The sequence below is a fragment of the Rhinolophus sinicus genome, linkage group LG03 (assembly GCF_036562045.2).
Source record: "Rhinolophus sinicus isolate RSC01 linkage group LG03, ASM3656204v1, whole genome shotgun sequence".
Classification (NCBI taxonomy): Eukaryota; Metazoa; Chordata; class Mammalia; order Chiroptera; family Rhinolophidae; genus Rhinolophus; species Rhinolophus sinicus.
In genome coordinates, this window is record NC_133753.1 from 33262687 (window position 1) to 33286540 (window position 23854).

General features: G+C 39.6%; 1 protein-coding gene across 5 annotated transcripts in view; it reads right to left on the reverse strand.

Annotated features, from left to right (window-relative positions):
- The window catches only part of SYT16 (synaptotagmin 16), a 225984-nt gene that overhangs the window by 11687 nt on the left and 190443 nt on the right, over positions 1-23854 (reverse strand). For all 5 annotated transcript variants that reach the window (XM_074327395.1, XM_074327396.1, XM_074327397.1 and 2 more), the window contains 3 exons: positions 20995-21254; positions 15260-15700; positions 12245-12434 (listed from right to left, as the gene is read on the reverse strand). In XM_074327395.1, coding sequence (XP_074183496.1) covers positions 12245-12434; positions 15260-15700; positions 20995-21254 — 891 coding nt within the window. The remainder of the gene's footprint in view (positions 1-12244; positions 12435-15259; positions 15701-20994; positions 21255-23854) is intronic.

Here is a 23854-nt window from a genome sequence, read left to right on the forward strand (position 1 = left end):
TCATAGAGGTGGGCACAGCTCCCCACCTTCCCGGGGCTAAGGAGAGCCTCTGTCTCTGTGGCTGCAATCCTTCCCACATCCTGCAGGGGAAGTGACTCAATGATGTGCTCTCCATCTATTCATAAGCATAAAGGTTTTATCCCTTGGGGAAGTACATACATCCTGAGACTTAGGGTTCTGCTGCCTGCAGGCAAGGGTGACTGGCTTGAATCAGTTTCCTATTATGATATATGGGATTCACAGATCTTGAGATTGACAAGATTTATCTCCTTTACTTCTCCACCTAACTAATAAAAGCTACCCGTAGGCCCGATTCGGGGCTCAGTTCTTGAGGCTGGGGTCCCTTGGCCTGGGGTCCCTTGCACTCTATTCATGACTACTGTCTTTCTTAAACCTGCGTTGCCCTCCTCGCTCCCCACAACCCTCGTCGCGGAGACGCGACAGTGAATGGCGGCATCAATGATACAAATCAGAAATCAGGACTACATTTTTCATAAGACTGGCTTCAATCACCAACTTTTATTGACTCTACCTCCTCAACAGCTCCCAAATCCACCCACTTCTTTCCGTCCCCAACGCCACTGAACTCTCAGTGTGCACCATAAGCTCAGATCAGCAGCATCTCTCACCTTCATTACTGCACATTTTCTCACTGAACTCCAGACACTGGATTGCCCAATCCCATACATAGTCAGAAGGATCTTTGTAAAATGCGTATCTACTCGTGTCACTCTCACTAATAAGCAAAAACTAAACCTTCAGTATTTCCCACTAGTCTCAGGATAAAACCAAATTTCTTGGTATAGACGACATACTCAGGCCCTGTTACCGTCTAGTCTCATGACACACCACTGATGCCTTTAAACATGGCAATCCAGCTACTGAACTACCTCGATCCCTCCAACCCTTTCATTTCTGCACAAGCGGTACACGCCCTGATATCCCAAGTGACATTCACCTTCAATGACTTGTCCTTATTAGTTTGGTTTGGACATCACTTTATCCAGGAATCTTTGCTGACCACTTTCCCCTCCCCACCAGCCCTGGTTCAGATAACCCTCCTGTGAGCTTCACCAAAATCAAGTGTTAGCCCATCTCAGCACTTATCACCCAATATTATCATTGCCTGTTTACTTGTCTGCAAGACTGTCAGCTCCCCCGTGGTAGAAAGAGAGGTTGACTTGTTTACCATTGTGTCCCAATGCCTGGCCCAAGGTCTAACATGTGGTAGACATTAAAAAAAATATTTAAAATTTTGTAATGAATGTTCATGACTAACCAGGAGGCTCAACTTTCTTTTTCCTTCTGGTGTCAAGTTTTCAAACAGGCAAAATGAAACTAAAACCCTTGTTTTATAACCCCTGTACTAGAATGCTGTAAAATAGTGACTAGCATTATATGTTTAGTCATTTATAGAAAGGAAAGAAAATATCCAAATTAATGACATAGTCTACTAGTTTTGCTAAAATTCCTAAATGAGTCATTACAAAAAAATATTACCTCCTAAGACAATTATATTTTTATTAAAATCATTTAATTTATCAATTTCTTGACGTTTTTCTTAACTACAATTTTTACCACTAATTTATATGTGTTCTATTCTTTTTTGAAAAATCTAAATTTTAAGGTGTTTCCCAAATTGTGTCATTCTGTACATTCTGTTCAATCAGGCTGAAAGCTGATTAGTGTTTACTGCTCACTTTCCCACCTAACAACCAGTGAAACTTTTTAAAAGTGTAAACTCAGATGTCTGTAATTTACTGTTCTCTCCAAGAGCATTGTAAGATAGGAAACAAATTACAACCTGCAGTTTTCTTTCTATGTTGATCTTTTTCTATTCTGATTTGATGTGTTATTTTATGCACTTATCTGCTGAGAAACACAAGGTGTGAAATTGCACTTCAGGTGGGAAAACACTTCTCTGTCTCAGAAACAGGGCTCTCCACTCTTCAAACTGCTCTCCAGAGAAAGCTGTCAGAAAACCGACAACGGGGGAGTGAATTTGCATTTCCGCAGCTGTACAGCTACATGATTCCTGTAGGAAAAGTTCAATCTAGTCACCAAACTGCTCTGACAATTCTGTTGCCAGTTATGGCAATGGGAATTGAGTTAATCTTGCAAACAAAGAGCTGTTCATTTAAAAAAAAAAAAAAGAGCAATTTCAAGCTTTATCCCGTCACAAGAATGTTTTCTAATTATGAGAAAGGCCACTTACTACTAAACCTCCATCACCAACGGTGAATTGTATTTGTAAGTGACAAAAAGGGACCATAATAATTTGATAAACAATCCAGTCTGAGGATAGCTGACCAAAAGAAGGAAATGCTGATTGTTCTAGCTCAAAAGGGAAACATTATCAGTAGTAACAACGTGCTTGCTTTTCAATGTTCAGTGCAGAGGCTCAGGAAATTCTACTGTGCAAAATAGTGGAGATCATGGCTGGGGTCTTTTGGGGTTCAGTGTCTTATTCTGATGAGCACCAGTTCAAACAGATAGAGAAACGGTTCAGTAAATATGCAACTTAACTGAGCTGTTTTAATTCTTTGGAATTGACACAACTTTTTACAAAATAACACCGAGCAATATTTATCTTCTCATGACGATTCAGAAAGTCTCTCAGTGTCTCTAGTAACGCAAAGCCTTCATCAAAAGGCTGAATGGCTCATAATCCCTTGATAGTTGTGGTTGCTGCTTTTCTGACTCAGCCTGCCAACTGCTTCACCAGTCACTTATCGCTCCATAAAGGAAAATACCCCACATACCAAAAAAAATGGCAACAGTACAGTAGCCCTCCTCCCTTATCTGTGGTTATGTTTTCCCCAGTTTCAGTTACCCATGATCAACCATGGTCCAAAAATATTAAATGGAAATTTTCAGAAATAAACAATTCATAAGTTTTTAACTGCATGGCATTCTAAGTAGCATGATGAAATCTCGCACCCTGCTGCTCTGTCCTGTCAGGGAGGGGAATCACCCCTTTGCCCAGCATATTCACACTGTATATGCTCCCCACCCATTCATCACTTAGTGTTTCAGTGTTTAGTAAACCACAATTCACTTATCCATTATTTTAATTGATGCACATTTATTTATAAGAATTAAAAATATTGCAGTGAACACTTTTCTATATTTTACATTGTACCAATATTTGAGAATTTCTCTATTACATACGGAGGAGTAGATTACTAGCTCTTTATTTTAGATACAGAATCTTTGTTATATATCCTGCTAATATATTTTCCCTGCTTGTGGCTTATCCTTTTGTTTTGTTTAAAGTGACTTTTGTAGTATAAATGTTTTAAATTTTGTGGAGTTAGATTTATCAATGTTTTCCTTTTCAGTTGATGATTTTTAAAAATTAAGAAATTCTACCCAAACTCAAGAGTCTCCCATATTTTCTTCTACAAGTCTTGAGACCTTGTTTTTCACATTTGATCTTCTTTATGAGATATAACTGACATATAACATTGTATTAGATTTTAGTGTACACCACATTAATTTGATATACACGTATGTGTTACAAAATGATTATCACAGTAAGTTTAGCTGTCATTCATCACCACAAATATTACAAATTATTTCTCTTGTGATGAGAACTTTTAAAATGTACCCTCTTGGAACCTTTCAAACATCCAATACAGTATTGTTAACCATAATCACCATGCCGTACATTACATCCCCAGGACTTATTTATCTGATAACTAACTGGAAGTTTGTACCTTTTGACCATCTTCACCTATTTCACCCTACCCTCCACCCTCCGCCCATGGCAAACAGCAATCTGTTCTCTTTATCTTTTTTTAAATTTTAGATGTAAGTGAGATCATATACTATTTGTTTTTCTGACTTACCACATTTGATTTTTAATGCACCTGAAATTGATGTTTGTGTGTAGTGTGAGGTAGGGGTCTAATTATTTTTCCATATGGAAAGCATTATGCACTAAATAGTCCATTATAGCCCCTCTAATTTGTAATACAAAGTCTGTCAGATATCAAGTGTCCAGGCTTGTGTGTCCTTCTTTAAGCCAAATAATATTTATCATCATCATTTTATGTCTTGATTTCATTACGCAGAATCCCTCTATCATTTTTTAATAAACTACTTAAGTTATTCCAAGTTCTTACTTGGTTTAACTGGCTCTTTCACATAAATTTATGAATCAGCTTATCAAGTTCTATTTTTTAACACGTTGTGTACGGATCATGAGAATCTTCACGAGGGATTTAAACCCCGCCATACGCAACGTGTTAAAAAGAGCAAAACATACCAGAAAACACTGTCAGGATTTCTATTGGGATTGTAATGGATACATAGATTAATTTGAGGAAAACTGTTGTTTTCACAATATGGAATATTCTCACCAATGAACATGGTATATCTATTTAGTGTTCTTTTGTGTGTTTTAAAAAGTTTTATAATTTTTTCCCATAATGTTCATATTCACCTTTTATTGTTATCCTTTAGTATCTTAGATATTTTGTTGCTGTTATAAATAGTAATGTTTTAAAACTCTACTTTCTAATTGTTCCTGATGCATTAGAAAACAATTGATTTTGTATAAGAAACATCTTAGTAGTTTAAATGTACAGATTTTCTTGTATTTTTAATGTAGACAACCATATTTTTCTACAAATAATGAGTTTTGCTTCTTCCTTTCAAGCTTTAAATTTTTATTTCTTATTCTACTGAAACGCCTTGAAGCGCCAGTCTAATGTTGAATAAGAGTGATGCTAGTGGGAACCTCATTTTGTTCTTGACTTTGAAGGGATTTCAGAATTGAGAATGATAGTATATATTTCCTTTAAATGCCCACTATCACAGTTAAGCAAGTTCCCTTCTTTTCTATACATTAGTTGGTGATATTCAATGCCATTTCCACCTTTCTAAGCTCTTTCCTGTACCAAAGGAGTATAAATCCCTAAAACTACATTTCCCTAAATCTCTTGCCAGTAAGATTGCAGTTAGATTCCACTAATGAAAGCTACTTTTATGAGACTGGAAAGTAGAAGAAAAGGGCGCCATAACCATCTAGACTCAGTTGCAGGCATGTGTGTAGGCATTAGCAGATTGCAAAGTAAGGGTTTTGCCACTTGTGTACAGACATCCTTATGAGAATCCCTCCTGTCACGTGCACAGAGCCCAGACCATATTGGGATCTTTCTTGTGATGCCTGGACTTCTGGATTTTTGTGAAGAGAGCCTTCCTGACCTTTCCTCCCCAGACTTCCTATGCTTAAATCCTATAATAGACAACTTCGGACTCAAAACACCTAGCATCTTTTCTCTTTTTCTGACAACATCTGACTGATCTAGTAATTGGTAACCTGAACTGGAATGTTACAATAATAATAATAATAATAATAATAATAATAATAATAAAAGTAAGAATGATCACTGGCCTAGAAGTTGGGGGCCAGGTGATGGAGAAACTAATATCAGAGCCTAGAACAGTAGAGATCTATAATCCATACTATATGATGGTAAAACCGCCATCTGCTATAACTTGGAAGGAAGAGCATATGCCTAATAAGTTTGTTGCTTTAGGGAAACAGTTTGAAAGACAGAATGTTCGAAGTAAGTATTCAGTATGACTAGCCTTCATTTGGGAGGTGTGGGGAGGTAAAAGGTAAGCTTGGGAAAGGACTAACCAGTGTCCAATGAAAAAGGAAAAGAAAAAGAGAGAAAACAGAAATTCAGACATTTTTGTGGTTGGAAAAACTTACTGCTTCCAGACCTCCAAACAGACAGAGACAGAGTTTAAAAGATTTTGAGTAACAAAGACCCAGTAAACCTTCTCAGGTGAATAATGTGATAGTGATTCAGGTCAAATATCAAATTAAGGATGTAGGGTGCCCACCAGACATGAGTTGACTGGGCAATGTGACTGAGTTCTGAATAATGAAACACGAGAAGCGATTAATATTACCTTCAATCATGGCTGTATCTAACCACTCCTACCAAGCAAGAAATCTCCCATGCTGCCTCTTCCACTTTCATGGCAACAATGGAGGTCATGTGTGAATATATTATCCCCTTATTTAAGAGCCTGTATGCCTTAGTCACAGCTTAGAAGAGAGCCACCTGATTCACTTTGGACAGTGATGCAGGGGAAAAATAAATTCTGTTGTGTTAAACCACTGAGACTACAGGGTCTACTTGTTATTGTATCATAGCCTAGCCTGCACTAATATGCCTTCTATTACTCATCTGCAAAGAGTAATTTTTATAAATAATGGATACTGCATTTTTATCAAAAGCTTCTTTTGTACCTACTGAGAAAATGACAATGTTTTCTCTTATATCAGTTAATATGGTGAACTACATGAGCAGATTTCCCTGATGTCAAATCATTCTTGCATTCCTGAGTTAAGCCCAATTTGTTGGTAATTAGTTGTTGTTGTTTTTCCTTTTTCCTATACATTAGGAGGCTGATGGGCCCAACATAAACTACAGTGTATGTAAGATGTAGGGAATAGAGACAGGGAGAGGCTAAGAGAAAGCAAGGGAAATATTAATCTAATGTTATATCTGCTTTTTACATGACAGTTTTAGTCTTTACATTTTTATGATCACTGATATATTTTATTTTTATTGTCTGGTTTGTACTTTCTATCTAATCTGCATTGTCTATGTTTCTAAATATATCTTCCTGCTTTCTACTGGATTAAATTTTCTTTATTCTAATTTATTCTCTCTATTGGTTTGAAAGGTGGATTAAAATTTTAAATTGTACATTTGATTTAATGTCTAAAATTAATCAGTATCTTTGCCTTCCTCTTAAGCAACATAAGGACCTCAGAATTCTTTGACTTCCATCTCCTCTTCCCATCCTTCATGTTATTTCTGTGTAGAATTTTATTTCCACTTTATTGTTGTACTCCCAGTATTAGTCATTTTTCCTACTGTTGCTGTTTTTCACGTATGCAATCTACATGCTTATATTCACCTACATGTTCACCATTTTTTGTTCAATATTTCTTCTTGCACTTCACTTCTTCCAAGTTCAATTCCTGTCTTCCTGAAATATGCCAGTTAGTAGTCCTTTCAAACTCTGTGGAAAATATCTTTATTTTTCCCGCACTTGAACGGAACACTGAGTTGAGAGTATTAATCCTCTCGGGACTTGATGATATTCTCCTCTTGTCCTCTGGTTTCTATCATTCCTGTTGAGAGGTCTGTCCTCTGTCTCACTGTTATTCTTCTGCAGGTAACTGATTTTTTTAAATATACATTTTTATCTTTTTTATTGTTATCTTTTTTCTTTTTAAAAAACAGCTTTATTGAGATATAATTCATATGCCATGGTAACTTTATTTTCTCTCCTGTTGCTTTTCAGATTTTCTAACTTTGATATGGCTGTGAAAATTAAATGACTTGATTAAGGGATATCACATGTATACTCAATAAGTTAATGCGGCATGCACATCTTCATATGAACTGACCATAATTCTGAGCCCATAGTGGCTATTAGTAAATACTCATTATATTTAACTGAAAACTGGACCAGGATTTTAAAAGAAGGTGGTATGCTCCCGTCTTCGTTTAGTCCCTTTTTCCCTGCCCTTCATTTGCAGAGTGTACCCCCTGCCTGCATTCCACTTGCTCTTCACACTAAATATGAGGCAGCTTGATTTGCTTTTTTATTTTTCTTCCCTCTACTCTCTGCTATTGTGAGTGCCTAACAAGGTTAATATGCTGCTGCCATAAGTATTGTCATTTGGGATGTAATTATTGCATGTGGCTAATCATGCAAATACTGAGAGGCTGGACAACTTGTTTTTAACTGGCAGGGACAGCTTAATGATAGTTTTTGACAAGGACCATTACGTGTGTGTATATACACATATACACACAATGCAGTAACACGCTGTAGAAGGTGACATAGCGAAGATGGAGAAGGAGAAAGACAACTTGCCAACAGAATAGCTAACATGTTTTTTTTAACGTAGCACTTGTATCAGGAACATTAGCTTGTTAACCTCATTTAATAGGGAAGGAAATGAAATTCAGTGAGGTTAAATCAAATGTCAAGGCCATGCAGTAATTGGGTGGCAGGCCCAGGAAAAGAACAGAACAGAGCGGCTAAAGTATTAGTGAATTGCTTTCTCATGACGCCAAACTCAAAAGATAATCAAATGTTCCTTAATTCTCAATGGTAACTTTTGCAAAAACATTTGTAAATGCATGTGAGGATTTCAGATGTCTACCAGACACAATAAGCTGCTTTTTCCCTGGACCATCCACCATGTACAGATGTGGAGAACATCCCCTGCTGTCAGATTTGTACACTAGCCTGTACCCATGTTAACAGCAACCATGACAACAATATTTCTGAACACTGACTACCTGGTCTAAATGAGACGGTACCTTGAAAGTGCCTGGAATGATACTTGGCACATTGTTATGTGACTTGGGTTAAGATTAGTTCATGTTGCTACCTCATTAATATATTGTTTCTGAATAGGTTCTACAGGCTAGTTTCAGTAATTTTCAGATAACTTATTTTATCTTCCCTAGCCCACCTATGATTTGAAAAAAAAACACAACAAATTATAACATGGACATTTTCACTAAAAAGATAGATAGACAGACAGACAGACAGATAGATGATGGGGGGCGGAGGGAGAGAGAGAGAGAAATCTAGCTAGCTAGCTAGCTATCAGATGAATTGAGAAAAGATTCAACTTATAAATGAAAAATGCCCAGCCACATGCTTTTTCTTGGTATGGATGTGGTTTATGGAGGATACTACAGACGACGTCCTCAGGTTCAGGGGCTTGGTATCCTGTTCATCCTGTCCAAGGCTGATTCAGGGGAATGAGGCCGGACCTTGAGATGTCACCATAATAAAAAACACCATAATGCCAGTCACAGAAGCCCCTGTCCATGGCTAAGACTCGTGGTTTATTTTTATCCTCCTGACCCAGCTGAACTATGTCAGACCAGTTTTTTCTGCCCAGTATTTTATAACTAAAATTTTCAAATGCACTGGAAATTTGAAATAATTGTACAGTGGACATCCATCACCAAGATTCTTCAATTGTTACATGTTGCTCCATTTGTGCTATGGGCTGAATGTATATATCCTCCCCAAATTCATGTGGTGCAGCCCTAATCCCCAGTGTGATGCTGTTTGGAGGTGTGATCGTATATGGGGCCTTTGGAAAGTAATTACGTCATGAGGGTGGAGCCCTCCTGTATGGGATTAGTGTCTTTCCATTCTTCACATTAGCATAGACACCCTCTAAGGCAGGATTGATGTCCCCTCTTTTCAGAGGAGACACTGCACCTGTGCCAAGAGTCCCAAGTACAGGATTTGTGACCCTTGAATATACAGAGCGTGCCCAAAAAAAGTATACATATTTTAAAAAAGGAAAACTGCATTAAAATTGTAATACTCGATATATACCTATAACAAAAGATGAATACAAGTCATGTTTGACTTCTGCAATTACAAGAGGTGCTCAAAGTGGTTACCATCAGTGCCCAGACACTTCTGATTACAGCAAACTACTGCTTGAGCAACGTTGATCAAAGTGTCACCTTGTATACATTTTTTGGCAACTCCAGTATATGTTCCTACATGTGTCTCTCCCCTGGCAGGTACCTCCTTCGTGGTGGACTCTGACCAAGGCCTTTGGTCCTACCTCCTGCCCACCCTCCACCTCCACCTTGGAGACCAGTGCACGTGGCAGGATCCTGCCACCACCCCTTACTCTCAGTCCCATTCATCTCCACACTTGCATCCTCTGTCCTTCTCCCCCTCTTGCTTCCAACTCTGCTCAGTTACCTCATGAAACTCTGGTTCCCTCATCCTTTCTCTCTCTTGTTCTCTTCCATACAGGAACTAAAAATGCATCCTAAGCTTACCTGATGACTGTCAAAGTAGTGCTAGTGGTGCAATGAAGTGAGACATAATGAAATACCAATGCCATCAACATTTAAAGCCCTTGAAAGTACAAAGAGGTCCCTTTTAGAATCTCCACAAAAGAACCTTCTACTATCTCAAAATCTCTAATTAAGCTGGTGTTTTCCTCGAGTACCAGTATTCCACATAAACAAAAAACTTGTGCCTTCACTATTGGGTTTCTGTTTTAATTAACATCATCACAGCAACATTATTGTCTATTACTTTGGTTGCAAAGATACAGCATGTCAGTTGCATTTTAAGTTAAATTGCAACACTATGTCTATAAAAAAATCATGTTGTAAATGCCCAACTGACTTAAACTTCTGGAATAAAACCAGTTTCTAAATTAGGACTTGTGCCTTTTTCCTATTCTGTTTAAACATTTGTTACAAGAATTTGCCCTTTGGCATTTTTTTCTATTGTATAGAAATGTATAAAAATACAATAGGACCATCCTCAACATCACAGCTTTATATGTAGGAACCTTACTCGGAAAGTAAATATTATCATGATCCCATTTTATAGATGAGGAAACTGAGATTCAGAAAAGGTTAGTAACTCACAGCTCTAGTAAGTGACAGAGCCTGAATTGACACCAAGTTTGCCGGTCTCCAACTGATACTTTCTTAGCCCCATGCTGTCCTTCTCCCCTATATTGCCTGGTAACACCCAACACACAAATTAAAGCTTCCCAGCATTCACTGGAATGAGCCATGACTGTGTGATCTGCCTCCCGATCATTCATTCTCTGCAGCTCCACCGTGTTATTCCCTCCAAATTGCTCAGATCTCACCAAATCTCAGGAGGTCAGGGAAAGAGACGAGCAAAAGCTCTGATGAAGGAAAAGCAGTAAATCCAGTTCTTTCATAAATCCAGAACTATTTTAAAAAACAAATGCTGTATCTAGCAAATAGACTGTAGCTATGCAATTAATAATCAGCACTTACTATGCATTTTAAATAGCTCTCACCTGACTCTGAGCATTAATACAGAATATGGCTTATGCACCTGTTTATTCTGTTATCCAGAGTGCTGGGCTTTCCTTACTAACTTGCTCTAATGGCTTTAATACAGATTGGCTAACACGATATCATAGAACAGAGATTTTGTGGGATGCAGCACAGTCAAAAGCTAAAAAAAGTGAGAGCCCAGATTTGATTGTAGGAGCTGACTTTTTCTACCAGCTCTGCTGGCTCTTCACCTGATGGTTGACACATGAGGCCTGAGTCCATTGACTTGCAGCTTACCATGTTCTTATTGATTTCATCGTTATTTCAGTTAAGACTTTGGTGCCTATGAGGGACAGGCTCACTTGCCCTCTACTCCACCCCCTTCTAGTTTACTTTCCTGTACTTCAAAGACTAGAAATTCAACAACAACATTTTCCAGACTCTCTTGCAGCTAGCATTCTAGATATAAATTAAGTTCCTCTGATTAGATGTACTTACATGAGATCCAGAAGGTAAAACAGAAGCAAAAACCATCTTCTTGCCCCCTTTTAAGCTGTTTTTGCTGACAAGCAAGATCATTAAACGTGAGCTCATTTTTTTAGCATTCTAATGTTCAATCTCCAACTTCTTGGGTTTTGAGAGACAATTGGCAGCAGCCACTTTCATATTCTGACTTTCTGAACCCTGGTCTGCTGCTATTGAACTACTTCTTGTGCCCCTCTTTCCAGGGGTGATCTCAGAAGTTGTGAGTCAGGCCTGTATTGACCCATATCTTCCTCCTCCACCTCTTCCTCCATCAACATCAAAACCACTAACATTTCTAGTGTGCTCATTATGTATTACACACTGTGCTAAATGCCCTACATAAATTATTTTATTTATACCCAAAACAACCCTATAAAGAGGTACTATTAATATTCCTTTGTTCCAGATGAGTCTGCTGAGCAGAAAAGAGAGATAAATTGCAGAGAATCATAGCAAAGCTAGTGGGTAAGCAGATAGAGCTGGAATTTGATCCCAGACCTGCCTCACTCCAATGCAAGCCTGAGCTCTGCCTCTTTAAAGGTGTTTCAGGACCAGGGATGTATTAGCAGATTTTAATTGCCCATACACATTATGTTGCTGAAAGGACGTCATTCTTTTCCCTTAAACAATAGACACATAGAGGTCAGCCTATTTCGTGTCGGGATGTATCTAGATATTGAAGAAGCCTCCAATCTAATTAAATAGAAAGGCAATTAAAAAAGCCAAGAGCTATCACTTTGTAAAATTCATTTAAGCCATACCAAGATCACTTTTATTGTAAAAGTTGAAGAATTAAGATGAAAGCAGACCCAGCCCCTGGAAGGAGCAGAACTGGGGGAATTTAGACATGCACTTACCAGGCGCTCTGTTAACAGCCAGGTTTCGGAAATGGCTGCCTTTGATCATTTCCACAGATAATCGCCCCGTTGTGGCATTGTAGGACAGCCCCACCAACAGCTCTGGCGCCCCTCCATGAGACAGCGACTGCGTGGATGAGGCACTATCACTGTGAGAAACGGCAGATGGGCTGAGCGGAGACTCTCCACTCTGGAGGGGAAGAAAAACAAAGAATCCATTGGCCCACGCTGCACTACTCTCTCTTACAGAAAGCTGATATTATGTTTGGTGAAACTGTGGCCCAATCTCAACTGCTGCCAAAAATTACTAAGGAACAGTGCACTCGGTGTGAATGATAATGGGCCTGGGGAGTACAGTCATGGATGACAGCCCCTACATTATTAGCTGACATCTTTGTTTCAAGAGCTGTCTCCATTCAATATTTCCTCTCTGAAGACAAAATGAACAAAGATGTTATTACTAGTGTAAATCAAATCCTCTAAGATACATGGAGAGCTAATAATACATTTAATATAAACCCAAATTCCCTCCTGCGTAATTTGTGCTTGCATGTTTCTATGGAACCCATCCACTCCAGGCATGAGTTCTGTTTCTGTTCTCTGCAGCTTCTTGATGAATGTAGCAATACAGGGGGCATTTTGTCTTCACTAGGCAAGAAATGACCACTGGACGTCTACCACCACATAGAACATTTGGCCCTAGTTCTGCTTCTTAAGGTTGTCAGAAATATGTCAGATGGTCAAATGCTACATTCTTCCTCCTAAGTAAGTAAATAAGACTGAAAATGAACACTTTTACAACTGTTTGATAAGGAAGCCAACATGTGGGCCGTGGATCTCAGAGACCTTGCAGGTACTAGGTGAGCCCAGGGGACAGCCCGTACTTTGTTATGTTTATTCAAGTGCATGCATCTCCGAAGCACCCATATTCATGCATCAGACGAATCAGGAGGAGAGCAAAGTAGATCACCAAGCTGATTCTCACCCAGGAAGGGGAAGTAGGAATCAGCCCGGAGGGGGCAAACCAGCCAGCCTCCCAGAGTCACCACCTGTCCCACTAGAAACAAGTCCATTGGACTCTACTCAAGCCTTTCTTCTCAAACATGGAAAATCATTTCCTAAAACTTCTTATCAGGAACTCCAATAAATAAATGTACTAAAAGTCTGACTCTGGGAGGTGAACACACAATGGGATTTATAGATGATGTAATACAGAATTGTACACCTGAAATCTATGTAATTTTACTAACAATTGTCACCCCAATAAATTTAAAAAATAAATTACTAAATAAATAAATAAATAAATAAATAAATATACTAAAAGGAATTAAGTGTTCTTTACATCTGTAGGAAACTATCCTATTTACCAAGCCATGGGAATCTGGAGTCCTGGGCTTTCATGAAATACAATTTGTAAACTATAGGGCTGGGTGGTTTTGATAGGTACCTTTCATCCCCTACTATATGATGATAATCTAACAACAGAATATTTGCTTAGTTTGGGGTGAGGATCACCCCCTCCCCTTTGCTTCTACAGTAGCATCTACAGTGGTACCTGTCACTGCATAGCTTGCCTTTCCCATCGAAATCTGCGTTCTTGTAAATCTCTCAGGCTTATTACACAGCCCAATGTCTGGCATATAATCATGTTTCAGAAGTAACTGGTGAATGGAAAATTTTTCACCCTCCAAGTTCTTTCATACTGACTCATTTTCCCCACTTAATTCTGTGCTCTCAGCACATAGCACAGGGCCTGGCACAGGGAGACAGGAGAGTGATCAAACCTATCCCTCAGCTTTACAGCACAAGACTCCTTCTGACCTCCTGTGGCTTCTGTTTTCCATGGTTTCAGATATACTTTACTCAGAGCTTAAGACAAAAAGAGGGATTTGAGCAGAGATGAGACATGATCTGCCTTGTGTCTTAAGTGCGTCATTCTGCCCCCCTTCCTGTGTTGGGAACAGTCTGAGCGGACAAAGACAGAAGCAGGAGGAACAATTGGAGTCCATTTCAATAATCCAGCAGAGAGTCAGATTCCAGTTTTATTTTGAAGATAGAACCAATAGGATTTCAGGTGTAAAGGGGAGAAGTCAAAAGGACTTACAAGAATTTTTTACCTGAGCAATCAAAAGGGTGAAATTGCCTTTGCCAAGATGGAAAGACTGCAGGTAGAAGAGAGCTAGGGAGGCAAAAATCAGGATTTCAAGTCTGGAGATATTAACATTGAGACACCTACTAAAAATTTAAGTGGCTGGATCTCCCATCTTGTAGACATGCACGCTGCACTGTCTTTCCTTGAAACCCCACGGGATGCAGAGGATTGGGCACATGGAAGAGCTTGGTCATACAAATGGAAGGTCTTAGAAGGGCCTGGTGTTCTGGGCTACTGGTGCAGCCTTCTTAGGCACACTTGTTAAGAATCTCACCTTGAGAGTGCCATCGTTTAGATTCATCTAATGCAGGGGTGTCCAAACTTTTTCCAACATTTTTTACCAAGGGCCATATGCGGTAAAATACACAAACAGCTGGGCCACCACTCGAGGTGAAGTACGTATTGCCCCACCTTGTTTATTTAAGTAAACTAAATATATTTTTGGAATTTGCTGCGGGCCAATTAACAATAGATTGCGGGCTGCAGTTGGCCCGTGGGCCGCAGTCTGGACACCCCTGATCTAATGCATACTGGGGGCAGAGTAGGGGGATGGGCAGTAGGATCATTTATTAGCTAACCAAAAGGCCTAGACACCTCTCCCAGTTTTCTTATGCCCGCCATCACATTGTGCTGTCATTTCCTAAAATGAACAGGGAATATAGACATTGGGTTAATAGAAAAGATGGCACGAAAAATGCATTCTAGCATGAAGTGCGAACCGTGGCTTATAAGGATGAGGAGAACCAAATGGAAAATTAAATTAACATGTTTGGATTCATAGGCTGAATGTACTAAATCAAGAGCTGATAATGCCACATCCTTGAACACACCGCGTCATTCATGGCACCATTTAACATACTCACACTGATATTACTTCTTGGCTCCAGAACTAGAGTCACTTTCATTTCCCCTTCTGGGCGCAGATGGCTGAGATAGAACAGCTTCTCCCCCATCATTCTTTCACGGGTCATCTTCCGGGCAGCATACAGGCGGAAGCGGATGGCACTGGCAGCCATCTCTCTGGGCTCTAGTTTGGCGAAGGTGACCTTCTCCTTGAAGACAGGGTTGGGACCCCTCTGTATGCTCGTCCTGCCCCTCTGTTTCTTACTGGGCAGCAGCACTACGTGAACTTGCCAGGAGTTGATGCCACTTCGGTCTTTATCCGGGAGGCCCTGTGCTCTCACAACGGTCACTGTGAGCTTCTGGCTGGCAGCTCTATATTCAAAGATGACATCCATGTCACCACACTTTGAGATGGGCTCCGGGACCCCAGATGGCACCTGAAAATTGGTCCCATCCTGCTCCTGTTGCAGACAGAGGAAAAGATTAGGAATGGAAGTGATAAGGCCCCTCCATACTCCTTCAGAGCCCCATACTTTCTTACTGTTAGCACGGATCCCTCAACATTAGCAAGGTGTGTCTACAGGTCTGTCTCTCCATTAGATTGTGAATTTTTTGAGAACACTGTGCCTGACATACATGAGCCTTCATGAATACCTTTGGAATGAATGAACAAACTTTTATATTTTGCAAAGAATTTTCATATATACTGCCTCTCAAAACGCACAACTGACCACTATAATTAAAACCAACTGAGATACTATGTCTAAAATTAGTCACGTACAGAACTGCCAGGAGGTAACTTTTTCTTGAGTCCCCAGGAGAAACAGTTGAACCTGGGCTTGTCCTCCATGGGCCAGGACCTCCGAAAGACAAGAACCCTAACAAAATGGGGGTCACGGACAGGTGCTCCTTCAGTACATATTCAATCTACAAGGGAGAAAGGTTTAGAGTAGAGCTTCTCCAATGTCCATGTGGACTTGAATCAAATAGGGATTCCGATTCAGTAGGAATCAGAGGGTGGAGCCTGAGATTCTGCATTTCTCAGACGATTGCAAGGATGTCACAGGTGACCTCAAATCACACTTTGAGTAGCAAGGGTTTAGGAGGGCATCCCCAGCAGCCATTTAGCAAACAACAACACTGGACATGGAGGCAGAATACCTGGGCTGAATATATATACAAGTGCCAAGCAGAAACCATAAGTCTATCACTGACTAGCTTTTGTACCCTGGCCATGCAGGCCATCCTCTCTGTAATTAGCTGAAACATGAGCAGTAAGATGCTTACTTGACTGAGTGGTGTTGTGAAGTTTTAGTGGATGTGGAAATATACCTGGCTCAGACCAGATTCCATAAATACCTAGTCCCATTGCTAGACTGGTGCTACCCATTTTCCAACAGGCTCTCCTCATTATGAAATATTACCCTTAGACAGCAATTCACCTGTAGCCAGTCAGATCTGATGACTTCACTGAGAAAACTGAGCTGAACTGCATTTACTGTAATGAACCACCCTCCAACAAACTATAAATAATGTCAACCTAATTTGATTTTTCTTCTGAAGGCATGACACTTACCCATAAATAAACTTTGGTCTGATTCTCATTGTAAATCAGAATCAGTTCTTATTTATGTAATGGAACGCCAAACTTTGCTAATTTAAAGACCTCTGTCTTTTAAAAATATATATGATAAAACACTGCAAAAAAATGTACATGTAGCAACATAACTTTCCCACAGAGCTTAGGTAAAAGTGCACGTTTGTCTAGAATGGGACAGCCTTAGGAATCCCAGATCTACCACTTACTACCTTGATTATGTTGGGCAAGTTATTTAATCCTTTCCACTTTCTGTTTTTCTCAACAGTAAAATAGGGAAGATTTCTACTTTATAGGATTGTTGTGAAAATCAAAGGACTTGATACATAGGAGACATCTAATAAATACCCTCTCTTTTAATATGCACATTAGTCTATTAAGAAAATTTAGGCTTCTTGCAAAAAAGGGAAGCTTCTTTTAGCTTTTCCTCTGAGCATGCATTCATGTGTTTCTATTCAGAGGTACTTAGTTTCAGGTGATAAAATTGGTTGCTATAGAGACTTTTGAATACAACTGACTAGTGTAGATATAATATTAGAAGCAAGTCTCCAAGGAGTTAGGCCAACTCAAAAATCAAGTCACAGTCTTCTGTTAAAACTCCTCTTTCTTTTTGGCTACTCTTGATCATCTGCATCGCCTGCTGGACCATCTGTAATAATAGCTAGCATCCACTAAGCCCTCCCTTATGTCAAGTAACATTCTAAACCCTTTAGAGACTCTGAAAGCCCAAGCCCACTTGCATGCGTTTCAGACCTTGGCCTCACCTTTTGTTCCGTCTTTCCCAACAGGCACAGCCTGTCTGGGCTCTAAGTGGCTTCAGTCTGGCACAACCCCCAGTCTCACCTCCTGCCATAAAATGTAACTCTCAGCTCCCATCACAGGCTCTCTGTCGGTGTCAAGGCTTGGAAAGCTACAGAATCCTGCTTGGCACTCATATACATAAAGTTCAGAGAGTGTTGGGGGGTTAATATCCGTGCAGTCAACTTTTCTCCCTTTGGAAAGACGTCCTAAGACTAATTTATACAGCTTCTTAGAGTATGGTCCCACAACACAAGCCGTAAGTCACACTCACTGGTGGCCAGCTCGATTACACCTTTTCATACTGACTCTTTCTTCTTCCCTGCCTCACTCCTTTGTCCCTCGCTCTTCCATAGGATGGCATGTCCTAACAACATAGGCTCTACTTTTTGGGAAACCCAGCTAAGAAACATTATATTTTAAAATATTTACATTAACCTAATGAGGTAGGTATTTTAATATCTTCATTTTATGGAGGAGGACATTAAGACCTAGAAAGGCTAAGTAACTCACTCCCTGCCCCCAACATCGTATGCCCAGGATTATCCAAGGTTTACCAGTATTAATGCTCAAAATTCCAAACTTCTTGTTGAGCCATGCTGTGTCCCTTCTTTTCCCACAAACCTTTCACCGTAGCTTTTATAAGTGTATTAGATATTAATAAAAAGGGAACAAGATGAGAGATGGGAACTGGAAACATTACTTTGAATTTCACATCCTTTTAGGTCCCTGTTTTTAATATTAGTTAATAGCTCTCAGTTTTGTCATCAATGTCAATGCCAAGGTAAAAATATCCTAGTTAATGAGTATCTCTCTACTTATCTATCAGGCTATCTATTCAGATAAATGCTCACTGCACTAGTAGGCTTGTGGTGAAGTCTTGGGGGAGGGGAGGGGAGTGGGGCGGGAGGGGGCAGGGGGAAAGAGGAGGAGCAGTGCTCTGAAATAACTGAGTAAGACACAGCTCCAGGCCACAGCCAGGATCTAAATGGGAACAATCCAAGTAGCAGTCCATGAAAACTGGGATTTGTGGCCTGAAATGAAGATTTGTGAAGGCTGATATTTTCGTAGCAATTAATTATTTCAACACACTTTACCTATCACCAGGCAACTAAAGGTGCCCCCCATGTGGGTACTGTTAATACCACTCATCCATCTGACCTTCCTGCAAGGTAAAAATCTCTTCATTTTTATCCCCATTTGGCAGATTTTAATTAACTTCTCAAGGCCAACCAGTTAATCAGTGGGAAGCAGAGATGAAAAGTGGGACACCTGGCTCCCTGTGTGCTCAACTTCACCAGCCACCCCCCCATTGTCTTCCCTGCCAGCCTTGGGTCTGCAGGAAAAAACTGATGGCCTTTTCCAACAGAGAAGAACAGCACTTGGAAATCCATCAGCCTAACAGGTAGTCATACTGCATGACCGGTTTCCTTCTGAGGTAAAATAAATGATTCCTTTAACTCTAATATCCCAGGTTTTTCTTTAAGATGGGAATACTTGTGCCATGTTGCCAAAGCCCATTGTAGGTTTAAAGATTTTCTATCAAATTGAAAGCCTTTCTGTTTTAGTAAGGTAGTGTTGATGTCATCGGTGTGGCCCTCAGTAAACAGACCCACAATATGTTCCCAATGCCAGATACACGGAGTAGACAGGGTTCTTAATACAGCTAAGAGGCAAATAAATCAATTCTTAAAAGGTGAGCTACGCCTGCCAAGCAGCAGTTACAGGAACTGCCTCCGAGCTGCATTTCAGGTTCTACTGTAAGAACACCCAATTACGGTTTTTGTCTCAAAATAGACAGGAAACTGAATGGAGCATGGAGAGATGTCTGGTATTTTTGGAGTCTGAGAACATTTAGTGCCCTCAACACCAAGTCTTTTATTGAAACTCGATGAGGCAGGCAAATGGGTAGTTACCTGGAGAAAGCAAGTCCCAGTCTGCTGGCACAGTGACCAGGGAACAGAGTATCACTAGACAGGTAAACAGTTCTATTTTGTTTTGGTGGTGAGAGAGCCAAAAAAGAGTATTTGTAAACGTTCAATGTTACTGTGTAGGATTTGTACGACTCTCAGTGGTAAACCGACAGGGAAACAGAATTTATTTTTTACAGACCATAAGGTTAATAGCTTTGGGTGTCTCTGTATGAAGAGCTGCTTTTAACAAGCCACAAAACATGTATCTGAATTACCATGTTGGTCCTTAACGGGAACACCAGCACACGGGTGTACGTGCACATGTGGACACCTCCTTACACAACCTCTACACATGCCAGTGCATTAGCACTAAGGCTTTGGAACATGGTTTTCTGTGATTTATTTTTATTCTCCTTGGTGAGCATTTGGTGTGTAGGACACTCCACATCCTAATAAGAGATTCATCCTGTTTATTTTCTGGCAGACGGATGCTACCAAAATCCATTCACCCTCCTCCTTTCTCTATCAAATTATATTCAAGTTTTATATACTTATATGACTTATTTCATTAAAATTAATTTCAAAGTAAGTATTAGACACCACTATTTAATATCTCCTACTGTCACAGAATCATAAAAGGAGGGATCTAGCTAATAAAGAATAACCATAAGTGCCTGTAAGATAAAACAATGCTTGTAAAAATCCTTATCACAGTGCCTGGCACATGGTAATTGCTTAATAAATAATAATTTCTATCATCATCACCTCCAGTCACACCTCTGGTTGGGTAGGAATATTCTGGAATAAGTTTTAATTGAAAAATAAATGTAGACACATCTTGTATCACAGATTTATTTCAAAAAGCAAAGTCTGTGGCTAGAGGGTCATTACAGACTACTGCCATCATCTAGACCTTCCATTCAATTCCAAGCTAACAAATATACTCCTATTGCAAGATCCTCATCATAATATAATGTGTAATTTATTGTGTAATTTCATTTGGAGGGTAACTGTAGTTTAGTTTAATTTTCAAATAATTCTCATATTCAAATAATCATTACTCAAGATTTGGAGTAAATAAAAAGAGACTCCCCATAATTGAAACCATGAAGGAAATAAACCAGTCTCTCTCTAAAGAACTAAAAACTCCTTTATATAAAAAAACAAGACTGATTGTTGTTGGGCCCATTCTGCTACCATTCTTCTTTTATTTTTCCATTTTTATAGAAATTATGATTATTTGATTGGTACACCTTGGGGTTGGGCCTTGGTCATCTAAACAAAACATTATGTCAAATAAAGTTTCTTTAGGTCTCTACTTTTCAAGGCAATGCTTCCTTTTTGGAGAAATTTTTTTCTTGAGGGGTGGGAGAGGAGGAGGAGAGCAAGAACTAGACAGAGAGCACACAATGACCAAGCAAGAAAAAATGGAAAACAAATCACTTGCCTCTGGACTCCACATAGAGGAGCTGTCTGTGGCATAGGAGTCTTCAAGTCCACGGTTATTAAAAACAGTTTCCATCTCCAAGCTGCCCTCTGTGGACTGGCGACTGAGGCTGTGGACCACACTTGGGGTCTCTTGGGGAGATGTGCTATGGTGCCTGGTATCTCCCACCTCACAATGGGACCGCGAGTGGGCAGAAATGGGGTCATCATCACCATAAGACAGATTCCCAGAATAATGTAGGTGGCTGGCTCCATTCACATCTGAAGTTGCAATAAGAAAACTATTTCAAATGTGTTATTATTTTATACCTTTGGACCTAGAGAAACTGAGCATTAGCAACTATACCAGTAAAGGCCTCAAAAACAAAACTCACCAAATAACACCTGCAGAAACATAATTCCATTCATAGGATAAACTTGGCCCATACAATCAAAAAGACAATTAGTTCATTATGTGGCATAGAAGGTTAAGTACCTTCTAATAATATGTGTATAAAAGATGTCTATTTCTGTTAGGAGGATAAAATAAATACATTAGCATTTTGTTGGAGCTAATGACCAAAGGTTTCGGGGATGGGCCTAGAAAGCAAGAACAGCAATCTACTATGGAGATCATATGGTCTCCTGACTACCATTCCTCATTTTCTCTTCCTCGTTCACCATATTACCCTCTGCTCAAAATGCTTCAGTGGTTATCTCAAGAAACCATTTGATCCATGGAAAGAACACTGGACTTGGATTCAAACGAGGTGGGTTTAAATCCCAGCGCTGGGTTAAGAACTTGAACAATCTGAATTGTCTGAGTCTTTGTTTCCTTATCTATAAAAATGCTGATACAAGCCATCAGAAAAATACGTCAAATAATATCTGCCTGGTAACTAAGAAGCCTTCCGTAAATATTAGCCTTGTTTACTTTTCTGGCCCAAACTAGCCTCATCCAACCCAGCAAACCTTGTTTTCTACTACCTTCCGACTTGCTCTCACCTGAGGTCCCACTGGCTCATGAAAATGCTACTTGTGTATTTCTGTTCACAGAGATCCTCAAGCCCCCCCTCTTGTCCTTTCCTTCCTGTCCATAGAAAGCCCCAACAATTCCTGAATCTTCCTTGACTCCTTCAAACTCAGTGTTTTTCTCTTCCTCCTCCTCTTCTTCTCTCCTCCCACTCCCACTTTTGCTCTCTCTTGCTTTCTCAGTACTTCCTCACTCTGTTCATCCCCTGCCTCTCCTTCAGTGTCTAGTTTACCCTCAGATAGTGAGGGAAAACTCACAGGGTCTTCCTAAGCTACTGCTTTTACCCTGACTTGCCTCCTACACTGAAAAAGCAGCCAAAACAGTCTTCTCTTTGGCCTCCAGATTCTCCCCAGTAGCCCCCATCACAGGATGAGAGAAAATTAGAGATATAGATATGTGAGTGGATGACAAAGTATATATCACAAATTCAGCTCTTATTTATATACTGCATGGCAGCAATTGTTTCCACTGTTAGTCTTAAAGCATCAGTTAGAACGTAAGCTCCTTGAAAGCACATACATCTACTGCACAGTCTTTATCTACCAGGGGATTTCACTAAACCCTCAAAGAACTTCAAAGGCTAGGCAGGAAACAAATACTTAAAGCAGCCAGGTGTGTATGGAGTGGCAGTGACAGTGGTTTACCAGACAGTATATGACCTACGTATAGCAAACATGTAAACTTAAAAATACATTATTACCTTTTCAGATAGACCGTATAAAAATATCTTCTGGCAGACTTGATCCTCAGTGCACAACTTCAGACTCCTAACGTGGGATTTTGCAAAACCACGGCAAGCCATTGAAAAGCTCCCCTATCTGCCTTGTTATTCTTAATAATTCAGTTCAAACCCCTTGGAAATACTTTCGAGGAACACCATAATATTTTTACATCACACTTCCAGTTATTTAGCAAACACGCTTTAAAAAAATAAGCCACAGAAAATGATAGAACGGGATATTCCACATGTAAAACTCTACATAAAGCAGAATTTTCCTCTAAGGCTCTAATTAGTACATCTATTCCTTACATACATGAACACTAAAATGTCCTATTAAACAGTAGGTCATCCATCAACGTGTGTAGCACCCAGCAGGATTTCAGCACAAAATCTAACTTTGCCGAGAAATTACCCCCATAAAATTGTCTCATGACTTCAGCTCCTACAGTGATAATACCTAGATCAGTAATAAGGGAATTTTGAAAAGACACATTAAGCCTTGAAAAACTATTCATAACTGAAAAACATAAGAACTATATTAATGTAACAAACCATTTTCCCTGACAGACATTCAAGGATGAATTAGAAAAGTAAGTCTGGAGTACAAGTCAAGTTGCAAGGAGGAGGAAAGGGAGAGGTGATTCACCGTTACATAAAGTAGTCTTGCATGCTTTAAATTAAAGCAGATCATGTCACCTTAAACACATACAGAAAAGTAATTGCCTGTTGTCAGAGAAATGCCTCCTATCTTGGCTTCTTAGAAATTATAGGGCATAATTATGCCACATCAACCATATTTATTTCAGCGGAGAAATTCTTGACTTTGTTTAGTTCATATCCCACTTTGATGGAGTATAACCAATTACTTCTTTTACATTCCCAAACTGATCTATCCCACCACTATCCATATACAAATACTTTTGCTTACCATCTGGGATGGTCAGCTTTTTAAAATTAATTAATTAATTTTTATTGGGGAATATTGGGGAACAGTGTGTTTTTCTGGGGCCCATCAGCCCCAGGTCATTGTCCTTCAATCTAGTTGTGGAGGGTGCAGCTCAGCTCCAAGTCTAGATGCTGTTTTCAATCTTAGTTGCAGGGGGCACAGCCCACCATCCCATGTGGAAA